The sequence below is a fragment of the Pyricularia oryzae genome, chromosome 1, assembly GCF_000002495.2.
Source record: "Pyricularia oryzae 70-15 chromosome 1, whole genome shotgun sequence".
NCBI lineage: Eukaryota > Fungi > Ascomycota > Sordariomycetes > Magnaporthales > Pyriculariaceae > Pyricularia > Pyricularia oryzae.
In genome coordinates this window covers 3,241,405-3,254,268 of record NC_017844.1, presented here as the reverse complement: position 1 = coordinate 3,254,268, position 12,864 = coordinate 3,241,405, and the positions used below count along the sequence as shown (strand labels likewise).

Genomic DNA, 12,864 nt, shown 5'->3' with positions numbered 1-12,864 from the left:
AAGGCACTACGTCTGGGCTTTACCATGATATTGCCACGCCAAATGCAACCGAAGAGAGATAAAAAGCAAGAAACCCCGTGCCCTATTTTTTGGTAAAAGAGGTATTGCCTGATAGAAAAAACCGTGCCCCATGCCGTTTCCTTGACCAACAACAAAAGACAACGCACCCTATTTGCTCCCTTTAAACCTCCTCGAGAACGCGCTCCTTGAACTCCCTCTCAACCTTCTGGCCTTGCTCGTCTGTCGTCGACTCGCCGTGCAGGGCCAGGAGGCCACCAAGGTCGAACTTGGGCTGCTTCAGCAGCTTAACCTTGCGGATGTGCACCTAAATCATAGAGATTCTCGTCAGCAAAAAGTCCAATCTGATTTAGATTTCGTGGCTTCCCCTCCACAAAATCCAAGGCATATTGCTCCAAAATATCCTTACGTTCTGCAGGGGGTAGATGCCTTGAGTGGCCTTCTCAATCTCGCGGCCAATGACCTCGGGGATCAGCTTGTTGGTGAGCTGCTGCAGGGTGCAAGTAGATGCCTCGCGCTGGATGATCTCGGTCATCTTCCTCCTGATGGCACGGATCTGAGAGCTGGCGGCGTAGGTGGTCTTCTTGATCTGGTTGGGGCGGCGCTTGGTGAAAGCAATGGCGAAAAGGCGAAGGAGGTAGTCGTCGGTGGTCTTGACCGTGACGTTGGCCTCGATCAGGGATTGCCACTTGCGGACAAGCGACCTCAGCTTGTCGCTGGTGAAGTCAAGACCGTGGAAGTTGGTCAAGCAGTTCTTGCCCTGGACCTCGTCGACCCGGAGCTTGATTTTGCGGAATGCGTGGTCCTCGTCCTTCTGGAGGTCGGCGAGTGAGACCTCGAAGATGCGGCCCTTCAGCGCATCGTTGGCGTTCTTCATACCACTGCTCCTGTTGACTAGAGTCTTGCCGACACTGTAATGAAAGAGTAATACCGTGTTAGTCGTCTCGGGCTGGCGGTTGTTTCGTCGATATCGTCTATGAATGTGAGACTAAGCCTTACTCCCTGATGTTAAAAGGCGCCGGAGCCTGGGGTCGCAGAACAAATCTTGTTAGTATTGCTGGTTTTCTTGTGCAAGACCATCCTGGCCTTCACCCCTCCCACTAGAATCTCTTTGTAGACTGACCTTGATTCCGTACCAGTCCTTGCGGGCGAAGGGGTCCTGGGTCTTCTTCTTGAGACCCTTCTTGCCCTTCGACAATCTCTTGTTCCTGCGGGGAGAAGTCGGTTGGTCAGCCTTTTGGTGTTCCTCCCGCCTTCAAGCTCCCCACGTAAATCATCGCTTTGTTGCGAAATAATTCGGGTGCGTTCAAACTGGTGATATCGTACTTTCCGACAGCCATATTTGCACTCGGTTGTCTCGGCGGTGGACAATGTGTGCTGGCGGACTGGTTGCTTTGATGGTTAGTTGGCAGCAAAATGAAATTTCCTCACGTTTGTGTGGTCTCCTAGGCCGAGAGAGAGGGATGATAGAGTGGACCTGTGGTGGAGCTATCTTTGGTTTCATTGGGTGTCGACCGTTTAGGGCTTTGAGAAAGAGTGACCCGCGCATGCGCCACAGACAAGCCACAAATTTCACACTCACTTGGTCTTTTTTTTTTTTCGTCACTCGTTGTGGCTTGCTCAGTTATTGTTCCAAGCAGGCAAAGAGTCGTGGCGAGCGGGGTAACCCTTCATCTTGGCTTCCTACCTTCTAAGGCTTACCTACCCTGACTTACCTGACAGACAGCATTGACATTTGTGGAGTTTCTTCACACCATACTGGCAAGCTCCATGACATACAAGATTGTATACAGCCAGTGCACTTTTAATATGGGGGGTTACTATATTGATTTTCATCATGATCGCTTATCCTGCGAAATCTCGGTTCGACACTCAACTGACGACCAGTATTTCGCCTTCTTCTACGTGCCCAGTTGGGTTCGGCTTAATCTGCTATGTATGGGCTTGCCTGAATAATTGTAAACTTAAGTTTTTCTTTTTTCGCCTTCATAATCTGACTATACCCCACTGGCACAAAAAAAGAATAAAAAAGTCATTCCATAATATGAGTAATGAAAATTGTCCACTTGGCGCAGGGCGTGCCCTTGATGGCATGTGCTGTTAATAATAGTACTCTCTGTCTACCTGCCTGCGTTGCCATCTTGTCACTGGGTAATTACCTACCTACCTACCCTAGGTGGGCAGTAATCTGAATCAAAAGGAATCCTCCTGATCGTGCCTGACCGCTTGGACCTTGAAACGACGATCGAGACACTTTTCTGTCATAGCCAGCCATCATATCTACATACGCCTGGCAGCGCACAGAAGATAATGAGTGCATATTGAACTTCCGTCACTTTGCTGGTTTAGAACTAGGTCTGATTAGCTCTACCTCTTAGCATCAACAGCCAAAACCGCCAGCTGTACAATTACCCCCAAACAGTGTTCAAAGCGTTCCAATTTACCCAGGCAACATTCAGCAAAGACAGGACCCTTTGTCGAGTCGCCCTGTCAACACCGCCGGGCTAACCGCGAACCGCTTGCGCGGTGAGGACGAGACAAGTGAAGCGTTGTTGTCAGATGCAGCACCCGCCGACTTGTTCAATCTACTGTACGGTAACAGCACTACCCCTGGATCCTCGTTGGTGGTGTAGTTGGGGTTTAGTGTCGCGTGCCCTTATTCATGCTCTGCCGCTGGCTTTGCTGGTGGCTAGAAGTAAGGTCTCAGTCATGGTCAGGTGAGAATAGGCAGGGGGTTTTTGGGAGGGCTATCGAGTTAAAAAAAACAAAAAAAAAAACAAGAGTATCGTTCTTCTCCCAACAGGCAGAACGGAGCTGAACATGCGACCCAAATATCACCGGGTGCATAGGGTACTCGTCACCCAGTGGTTGGTGTGAGGGACTATTTTGTTCTTCTTTCGTCTCTTTCTTCATCACCCGCTTGGGCTTCGAACTACGGCGTATGGCTTTGCGTATACCCCTGTTTTTAATCAGGCGCGCGTGCAGGTGCGGCTGTTTTTCTTTTAGGCGTGTCGTACGCAGTGTTTAAACCCTCCAAAATCCGGCGGATAGTCTCGACCAACCGGACGCTTGATCCAGCAAATAACATCATCGAGAAGAAATCAACGAAGTTATTACCTGATAATAGAAAAGCTACGTCTTCGTGTCTGTGATGCTAACTGAACCAAGTTTAGGCTGCTTCATAAGGTGTAAAGCAAAAAAATAGAGAGAGCAAAAAAAAGACAGCCGGGCCCCCCACATGGAGTTTTTTTTCCCCTAGACAAGAAAAAAGAAAAGTCTCAAGCCAGACCGCCTTTCATTGACGCACACGCCCTTAGTCTACCATAGTATTTGCTTTCTCCGTTGTCAAGGACCTGGATCCTCAGGGGTTTGGGCGTTCGGATGCGATCCCCCGGGCCATGGCAGTCGTCATTGTAACCATTGCTGCGTTCTGCACGACGGGAGAAAAACTGCCTGCTTCCAGGGAAACAGATGCGACAAGCAACCGGATGGCTGGGATCCTTGTTGTTTGGTGGCTTGTATCAACGCGATGGACGAGGTATAGAATCTGGACTTGCAGGCACGTTGATCATTCCCACGTTAGCACTGGTTCCCCGGCTGGGGTTAATAGGTTGTTTTGGTATCAATTTTGTTTTTATTTTAGTTATTCTCTTTCTACCATTTAAGCGTCATGCTCGGCTAGAGGCGTTGGGTCTCTATGCATGCGAGTTTGGTAAGTGGTTCTTCTCCACAATTACATGGCTCCATCGCCTTTCTCATTCGTCGCGGTTTCCATTCCACGCAAAAAATACTCCTCCACACAACGCCGGTCGTTGACTGGACGGATAGAACACAACACAAGGAAGACACGGCCCGGAAAATAGTCCCGAGCGGCCTTTTGTTGCATGCCCTGTCACTTCGTCCCTCACCCATGTACTTGTACACCGGCCCCAGCTCTGTGCAACGACGATCATGAAATCCCGGCCCAGTACTCTGGTTGGCCGTGGTCCCAATCGTCGATGTCTACCGCTAGAACCTGGTCTCGACGCTGCGCTTGTATTGCTGCATTCGATCCGAATAGGTTTTTGTGATCCTCGTAAGCTGATGGTGCTGTCGATCCGGATGGCTGATTCCTCTGTGGTGGTAATAAGGGGGCTATCGTTTTGGTGGTTCATTATATCGTCATCGTTATTGGGTAGCTCCGGGAAGCGCCTCTAGACAAGCCCGCTTCCCTGGAGAAGGAAATGGAATAGAAACTTTTTGGCCTGCCTCTGTCGTTGATTGGTGCCAGGACTGATAAGGCTTCGCTTCAATCGCCAGATTTGTCCTCGTTGTCCTTGTTGTCTTCTTGGCCCTCCCAAGTGTCGAAGCTGGGAAAGCTGAAGTACCTCTCTGAGGCGTCTTTGGGGGCTATAGTTAGTTATATGTGCATCTACTATACACACCGATGGACGTTTCCAGGCGAAGCGGGTGGTACATACGAGGACGTGTGTAGTATTCATCAGTGCTGTGAGAAGTAGGTGATGATGACAAGGTGTCGTTCCTTTCATTCATGCCCTCGTATAGTGGGCTTTGACCGGAGGGCGGCGATGTGCCGCTGATGTAGGCCACTCGGTTTAGTATATCGGTGGCCCGTCTGCTCGATGAGTGCGGAGGGCTAGCAAGTGCTCCATGGGTAGCTGTCGATGCTGACAAGGACGGCTCCGTTGCAGAAGCTCGGAGGAGTCTCGGTCTGGAGCTCCTCTTGGTGCTACTCGAAGCTGAGTCTCTCCTCCCCATGCGCATGTAGTCTGAAGATCCTGGTGACGACATGTTGAATTTGTTGTATGGTAAATGTATTAATGTAATGCGTTGATAGTGGATACTTGGTAGTAAAACGTTTTGAAAGGTAGCGAATGGATGAGTATAGTTAAACTCGGTTGGTTGCGGTGGATGAAAAAAAAAAATAACAATAAAAATAAAAAGAGTGTTGACTAGCAGTTCGAGCAGGACTGTTAAAAAGCCTATGGTTATGGTGGTTGATGACTGCTGGAGGTGGTCAAGACCTTCTTAAGCAACACCGGATTATTAAAGAGGTAAAGGCTTGGTACTGAAAATAGTTTGCTTTTACGATGATCATGTAGTGATGGATGATCTAAGTAATGAGCCCTGGCAAGCTTATTCAGACAATGCTAGGAAGGAGGCTATGGACGGGAGCAAAGAAGCGAGGCCCATGTGGGTTATTTATTAACCATCGAGGGAAAAAAAGATTCAAGACAGTCAGGCTCCAAAATAGCCGGGTCTTTGTTTTGTATCGGTTGTCCTGCACCTCCACTTGGGTCTCCTGGGTAGGTCTGACTACTTTTTTGACTAGGCAATGGCCGGATGTTCGAGTGCAGTACGTACATACGACACTGTGAGGGAAAAAAAGGCACTGCTGCCCACTTGGGCTGAAATGCCAACGGGCGGGCAAGGAGCATGCAGACACAGACCAGAACGAAAGAAAAAAAGAGAACATGGAGGGATGATGCACACACTCAATCTTTCGACTCTGTCAATCGTGGTCTAACTAACTAAATCCACACCCGTCCCGTTCGTCAATTGAACCACAGGTTGGATACCCCCTTTGGCCGTCTGTCCTCTCTTGCCGATCACTTCTGGGCTGGATTGGTCCAGATTCAGGCACCACTGCCACTTGTCAGTCGGCTGATGGGCCAAGGACGAGGGACTGGCTGCAGAGAGAGGAGAGAGACGCAAGGGGTGTGTGCGTGTGGATGTGCTTTGTGTGGCTTGGCTCGGGTGCTTGGCTTGTCGTAGTAATGATTCCTCTTTGGCCCCGCCCCGCCCCGCCTTGAAAGTCGACAGCTCCTCGTCCACACTCGCCCTCCCCTCCCTGGCCCTTTTTTTTTTTACTGTACTGTACGTGTGTCCAACAAAGAATGTAGTGTAGTATCGCTCTGGGCTGTACCTGATGTTACTTGTACTGTATAACAGGTCGGACACCGTACTACGGTGAGGTATATGATGTGACTAGCAGTTTATGCAAAGATACAGTGGACAAACTGGTTAAACAAGTCACGCCTTCACAAAGCCGATAGAGAGGCGAAAAACTTCGGGATTTGTCCAGGACCAGCCTGGAAGATAGGGACATTATGTCAATGGGCTCGTTTTTTTTTCGGTAGGTTGGCCTGTGCTGAGGGTGTTGCTATTACTGCTCTAGTGCAACCGGTTTGCACAAAAAGCAGGGTCGGCAAGGCATTATACATACAGTACGTGCAGTACAGTGGTTATTGCTTTGGTGGAGGGCCGCCAGTAAGCACAATTGGTAGTCGTCATGCTGGGCAATGTCGACAGTGGCATTCCTTGAGTGGCCTACCGTACCAGTATGCTAGGGAAGAAATTACGCAGCTACTTGTGCTGCGTAATACCTTGTAGTTCTACGCTCCCTACGAATTACCTTGATTACCTTGTGCTTGCATTTTCTGGCCAGCCAACAACCGCTCGCCGGCTCTGAGCTGGTGGGCATTGCCGGTGAAAACAGGGCAGACAAGTTTGTGACGGTGATAGTTTCACGGCCTTACTCTTCCCCACTCACCCATCCATCCGTCGACAACACTTGGATCACGTAGTTTTGTTTTTGGGTTTCCCCTTATTGACCCTTTTTTTTCCCTGTCAATTTACTTTTCGTATTTGCTTTCCGTCCACTTCCAAGAAGCAAGAAAAGGACCCCTTCGCTTTGGACCCTCGACCGGGTTATTAGATGTCTTGTTTGCGGGGACCAAATTGTTCGAGAAGACACACTTTCGGCGGTCGGATGGCACTGCGAGGTAACCGTGCCCACCCTATACTTCTGACCATACCGATCACGATGCTACTACTGTGGCCTAGTCTCGATGCGGGTTCTTTGCCTGTCCGCCTTCCTTGGAGAGGGGGCTGCTTGTGACCGGGGGCCAGTAATTAGTAGCAAACACAGCCAGCGACAGAGCACAACTATAGACACAGTCACTACTGGCAAACTCCCAGTGCCCCGGGAATAAGAATAGACCAGAAAAGGATAAACCCCTGAGGCGACGCGGCCGGCAAACTCTCGGTGTTCCCAACCGTAACGACCGCCCCCAGCAGTGAAAAAAAATCTTGGGTCTTCAAATGCAATGAGTTTTTGCCGTGTTCGCCCATTTGCCACTCTCAGGACTTGCATACCGGGTGGCTCGAAACGGGCTTTCAATGCCTGCCAATAGGCGGTTTCTCTCCGGTCCGAAAAGGTTAGCACAATGTTCTGAACATACAGTGCAAATTCGAACACGATGCCGACGGCAAAATTTCCACCTCGGTGGGTACGGAAGTAGGTATACCTACTTATCTCAATGCTAGCTAATACTTGATGGTTATTTCGTAATGTTTCCAATGCCTTGAAAGTAAGCAACGCCTAGCAAGACACATTATTGACGTTCCGGCTTCCCCTGTGGCGTAACCGTTTTGCTTCTGCTCCAAGTTTTGCACCTTGTGTGCCGCTGCCTCGCTTTTTCCGTTGACTTTTACTGGGCGGGCCGTGGGAATTTGGAAAGATGAACCAGGCAAACCAGGCGACCAAGCAAAAAAAAACGTGGGGACCAGGAAAAAGTTGTCCGTTGTCCAAACCCGCACCGGAGGAGATTCCGGCTGGTCCCATGGCAAGCCTCCCTTGCCCTCCCCGCCCTTGCCCCGTGTTTTTTGTTGTTGTTTTTTTGCTCCTCCAGGCACCCGAAGCCCGTTCAATTTCATAGGCTGAACATGGGTGTGGTTTTCTTGTGCACGCCTTTCCGAATAGGGCCATTATTATTCCCCCACATTGATCGGTTAACGGATAAGTCGATGGCACGATGACGGAGAAAATATGACCAAGGACAGCAAGCTTTTGATATCTTTCACACCGGTTTCCCAGTCCGGCTGGCTCGGACATAGATACAGTACCATGATGGTGGCCCCGACCAATCCGTTTAAGGTCTTTCTTTGCTTGGCCATCCATCCCACGCTTGCGATGGTCTTCTCTTTTCCCTTCCTGTGAGAAATTCCGTCACTTCCATTGTCGGCTTTACTTCCAAGCCTTCAGAAGCGACACCTCCGCATTCCTTATTGCGTACCAAGTCTTTTCTTCTTCTTTCCTTTCCTCAGTCCGTTCCCAAATTCTTGGGGTGGGCCGATCAAGACTTGCATACGAGCAGAGGTGGCTTTCCTATGGTTGGGCAGGTATGCTGCAAGCTGCAGGTTTGGCTGACCACGACCCAGTTTTACTTTGAAGAGACTGAACGAATTGAGGCCCAGAACCTCGGTCATTCCACGAAGACGGCAAAGCTGTCGACTTTTCTAGACTCCGTCGTGGTGTCATTGTTTCCCCAGATATGCGCTGCTCTTCTCCCTTTTGAGACCCCGAGCTGTTCCTGCTGGAGCATTCCAAACAATCCGTCTATCGAGGCTTATGCAGCTGTACATTTGCAGGTCCGCCGCAGGGTCGTGCTTTTTGCTACCAGATCCCTTCTACTATCGGTTCATGACAATTGTGTTGTGGTTGCAAACATCTCGCTAGTATCTGCACCTCTCCCGGCATTAACAGCAGCAAAGCATTTCCCACTATTGCGACCGGTCTGGGGATCGCCATTCAGACGCGGGCTGGAACTCAGAGATAACGTCAGATATTCCATCTTCGACACCGCCTTTTATGTTCTGTGATTCTATGCGCTGTACTCTACCGGAGAATGGAACGAATTCCGCGAGTAACAATCGAATCTACCAAATATGAACCTGCAAGCAGCAACAAGACATCGTGACTTGGCAGCCGATGCCATGTCTCATTGCCTTCATGGCGTTGCCCGAAAAAGAACATCAGACGGTTACATTTCCATTCAATTTAGATAGCCAGCGCATGATTGCAACTATAACACATGGAGGATACGAGTCTCCTTGCGACTTGGCCACCGACGATAGCGACTGCATGCGTCCTTGCGGCCCAACAGAAAGACCTTGACTATTTGTCAAAGGTTAGGTAACTAAAAACTTCATGGATGGATGATTAAGGCGGTCCGTTTTGATTAACATCCTAACTAAGTCAGCCTCGGTCACATCGCTAATCTGCATGCTTGCGTGCCTGGTGCACATTGGTCAGAACATCGCGATTGCGTCGCCCTCGCAACTATATGAGCTGAATACTTTTTTTTGACTGTGATTGACAAGACCAGACAAAGGTCTAATGGCCTTGGAAGTTTCCAGCGCTCAACTTGTGCTTTCGGGGGCTCGTTCCCGGTTTCTCATCTTCCAATCAGTGGTCGACACTGTTCAATCGCGTCAGCCTTGTATCATCTTTCCTGGAATGCGGGAGCGTGGACTTTTACTTACTCTTCCCACAGTCTGCCCTGTACAGAAGCAAGCTCCGATTCCGTCATGCGGTGCCCGGTTGTAAAGTATCCTGGAACACGTGTGCTTTGTCAGATGTGTGCTTATTTGTTGGTTGGTAACGTGTCGTTCTGTCCTACCAGCTGTGATCTTTGCGTCAATCTCAACACGGGAGTCTGCCGGGATCCAGGACTCGGGAAGCTCGACTCTTTCGTGAATGGGGATTCTTCAAAATGCGTGTGCCTGTCAGCTTGCCATGTTTGTAGTACAACAAGCATATGTAACATCCGAACTTACCCCTGCCCAACAATGGCATCGTGCTTCATGCTGTTTGATGTAGGTTGTACTGTTAGACTTGAGAGACCATAAGGAATATGGGGCACGGGGTACATGGGTAATATAGACGCACTTGCTCATGCTGAGCATCCTGTCGATTTTAGTGATGCCCAACCAGTGCAAAATATCCGGCATGAGAGCCTGGAAACGCATATCCTTGACTCCGGCTACGTTTTCGGTCCTCTTGAAGTAGTCCGAAGCCCGATCCTCACCACGCTTGCGCGCATTGTACACAAGATACTTTGTGACTTCTCCCAAAGCTCTCCCTGCGCAATTTGTTAGCAGTTGAACCACACAAGCCCCCCATCCCTTCAAAGATACCCTTTAGTCACACACCTTCTTTACGGAAGTAGATGACGACACCACTGCCTCCATTCTGTGCCTCTTTCACTGCCTCTTCAATGCCGAAGATAAGGTAAGGTCTGCAAGTGCAAATATCTGAACCAAAAACATCGCTTCCGTTGCACTAAAACACAAAATGTCAGCGCCAACCCCATGGCAGGACATACCGTATCCCGTGCCGTCTTACCTCATCGTGAATCCGAAGCGCCAGCCGGGAATTTGGGTCTGACATCTTGGCAGGATCTCCGAAGCAATAGACGGTAAGTCCACCTACAGTATGTCAGCAGCGATCGCGATTACATCTCTGTCGATTTAGTTTGTACATACCGATTGGTGGCAGGAAAACCTTGATGTCGCCTCGTGTGATAAGCTATAGTAATGGTGAGCAACAATTCCAGGCTCCAAGGAGGGTATGTGTAAGTATATGCTGTGATGCGCACCTCAGGATAGCTGCCGCCGGTGTGCTCAAACAAGGAGCGCCTCAAGGTTCCCTCGTCTACGTGTTGTAATTGTCAGAAGGGTCTCTTTAGTGGATATCGGAGCGAGGATAGTCACCTAGGCCAAAGCGCTCTGCGACGCCGGGGAGATACCACACCTGACACACAGCTTTAGGTTAGACAGGCTACTGACGTAAATAATGACAAGAAAAGCAAAACTCACAGGCTCAACGGCAAACTTAGTGACTGCAAGCTCTCCTTGAGCATTTATGCAGACCTTGCCATCCGGAACCCTGACCGTCGAGAAAAGATTATCAGTTCAAGATACCAAGATGGGTGTTGTAAGTAAGTTGTAAACCCAGCCAATACGTACAATCTACCACTGCGAACGCTCTCCTCCAGCTCAGGAAGCTGTATGATGTCAACAAAACTGCAGTCTTAAGAACTATTTGCTCCATCAGAGAGTCGAGCAAAAATACCTTCATGTGAGCTTTTGTTATCGCAATAGTTGGCCGGATATCGACTGAGACAATGTTAGCAAAAACTGTAAAATGATACCACTCGGGAATCAAATTATGCTCACCGTTTTCTTTGTTGATAACGTCCTTGAACAGAAACGGAGCAATATGACCCCATGGATCCATTGCCACGATCTTCTTCGGGTCCCCCCATTGCGGGAAAGGCCCAATCTCGGCGGCCGGCTCAGTGTTGGTAAAGTCAGGCCTAAGACCAAGATTAGTATGGTATTTATGAACGATACAAATTCTGAGTACACGTCTTGTACATACCTGTGGTCCGCCTTGAGCTCTTGGCTCGCAAGAGCCAGCGCGTAGTATATAGAGTAGCCTCCACCGTGAGCTGCCCAGGAAGAAAAGGCTTATGTCAACATGACCAAAATTTCCGACTTGGAGTGCACCAATTTAGATATCTTACCTCCAATAGCTATTTTCTTTTGATTAGCATTCCGAACCAGAACAAGAAATATGAAGTTTCAGGGCACACGACATACCGTTCCGTCTACGGATAGTGCTTGGTCCTCTCTGGACAACAACTGGTCCTCTCTGGACAGCATCGGGGGCTCCCCATTTCATGGGCAAGGGGTTGATGCCGATTTGCTTCGGGTAGGTGCTGTCATGCGGGTATCAGCTAGGGTTCCACGAGGAGCAGACATAGTGGAACAATTTGCATATGGCGCAAAATCACTCACGTCAACACGATACGAGACGTAAAGTTAGACTTTGTTCCTGAAGTCGAGGGTGAGGTGCTATCACGTTCGGCGGCCTCATCCGCAGGCACGGCCGACGAAGTCCCAGTCAGTCCCGGACTGGCGGTAAGATCACTCTCAGACGAATCGAGCCCTGATCCGGCAGTACCGGTAGACGACAGCAGGCCTTGACGTTCACCCTGAGACAGCATAGAAAGAAGACGAGTCTGTTCCTCTTGCATTTGCTTGAGGGCTGCCATGATCTGATCGTTGGTGGCACCAGACGCCGTATTGCCACTACTGGTTGCCATGTTGAAAAGGCGGTATAAAAACAAAGAAGGTGATGATCTTGGATTAGCGAGGATGATTGACCGGCAGATGTGGAAAACGTAGGGTTAAACAGAAATTTGAGGGAAGCGGTGCAGAAAGCTTGTTACTGTTCAAAGTAAGAGGACGTAGCAGGTGACTTGAATTGCGATATTTTGAAACGACAAGACCCGGTTGGGAAATGTTTTGATGTTACCGCCTGTTGGTGGATAGTTGGAGTACCTCGAGCAGGGAGAGATGAACTACCAGCTACCTGTACAGGTGAAATTAGACGACCGGTTCCAATGGCGGGCTTGGACAAAACCAACAAAACCATAGGCTGTTGAGGAAAGAGGTGGTGTAGCGGATGCAAGAGCGGATGGCTAAGCAAAAAGTCCCGGTAGGAGCCAGGTGCCCAATCCCGGAACACTCTCCTATCTTATTGGTAGCTTCTTCAGCTCAACCTTGTACTTAGGTAATGCTAGATAAGGTCGGATGCTACTCCGTATTTTGGTTAGGTACCTACCTTATGTATGTATGTACTCCGTACCAGCCGACCGATGCCATTGCAACCTATTCCCCGCCTACCAGGTGGTTCCATTTGAAGCTGCCGTACAAGGTACTTGCAATCTCTCTATGAGAATATGCTACTCGTTATTCCTGACAAACTACGATGGTGTGGCTGATCCAACGCTGGTAAAACCCCAAATTACCGGTATTTGACCGTCTTTAGCTGACATCTGTGACTACATATGCTTGGAGTATACTGTGGGGTCTTACAGCACTGTAGCTACCTAGGTAGGTAGGTAGGTACCCCTCAGATCTTTCTCTGGTGTAGAAGTTTGAACCTCTAAGCCTCCACATCCATCTACATTAATGTTGGTTGATTGAATATTG

General features: G+C 49.4%; 4 protein-coding genes across 4 annotated transcripts; 1 reads left to right on the top strand and 3 right to left on the bottom strand.

Moving 5' to 3' along the window:
* Positions 1-181: 181 nt before the first annotated feature.
* MGG_06919 (40S ribosomal protein S3aE) lies at positions 182-1,358 on the bottom strand (the record flags this gene model as incomplete). Its single annotated transcript, XM_003709607.1, has 5 exons — positions 182-325; positions 428-929; positions 1,018-1,043; positions 1,142-1,226; positions 1,345-1,358. The coding sequence occupies 5 exons, from the start codon at positions 1,356-1,358 to the stop codon at positions 182-184; spliced, it is 771 nt and encodes a 256-aa protein (XP_003709655.1).
* A 2,201-nt stretch (positions 1,359-3,559) lies between these two features.
* Positions 3,560-5,183, bottom strand: MGG_06918 (uncharacterized protein). Its single transcript, XM_003709606.1, has 2 exons — positions 4,479-5,183; positions 3,560-4,398 (listed from the first exon to the last, which is right to left on the bottom strand). Exons 1-2 carry the CDS (start codon positions 4,807-4,809, stop codon positions 4,307-4,309), a joined length of 423 nt encoding a protein of 140 aa, XP_003709654.1. The 5' UTR covers positions 4,810-5,183; the 3' UTR covers positions 3,560-4,306.
* MGG_14565 (uncharacterized protein) lies at positions 5,123-7,101 on the top strand (the record flags this gene model as incomplete). Its single annotated transcript, XM_003709605.1, has 7 exons — positions 5,123-5,211; positions 5,351-5,374; positions 5,589-5,740; positions 5,971-5,993; positions 6,197-6,245; positions 6,412-6,536; positions 7,000-7,101. 7 exons carry the CDS (start codon positions 5,123-5,125, stop codon positions 7,099-7,101), a joined length of 564 nt encoding a protein of 187 aa, XP_003709653.1.
* A 1,877-nt stretch (positions 7,102-8,978) lies between these two features.
* MGG_06917 (GTP cyclohydrolase II) lies at positions 8,979-12,436 on the bottom strand. The gene is made up of 18 exons (XM_003709604.1): positions 11,665-12,436; positions 11,467-11,585; positions 11,391-11,399; positions 11,246-11,315; positions 11,041-11,180; positions 10,937-10,980; positions 10,831-10,868; positions 10,681-10,750; positions 10,576-10,615; positions 10,461-10,516; positions 10,348-10,390; positions 10,208-10,290; positions 10,015-10,144; positions 9,752-9,944; positions 9,640-9,669; positions 9,483-9,568; positions 9,346-9,415; positions 8,979-9,281 (listed from the first exon to the last, which is right to left on the bottom strand). Exons 1-18 carry the CDS (start codon positions 11,970-11,972, stop codon positions 9,269-9,271), a joined length of 1,542 nt encoding a protein of 513 aa, XP_003709652.1. The 5' UTR covers positions 11,973-12,436; the 3' UTR covers positions 8,979-9,268.
* Between the last annotated feature and the right edge of the window lie 428 nt (positions 12,437-12,864).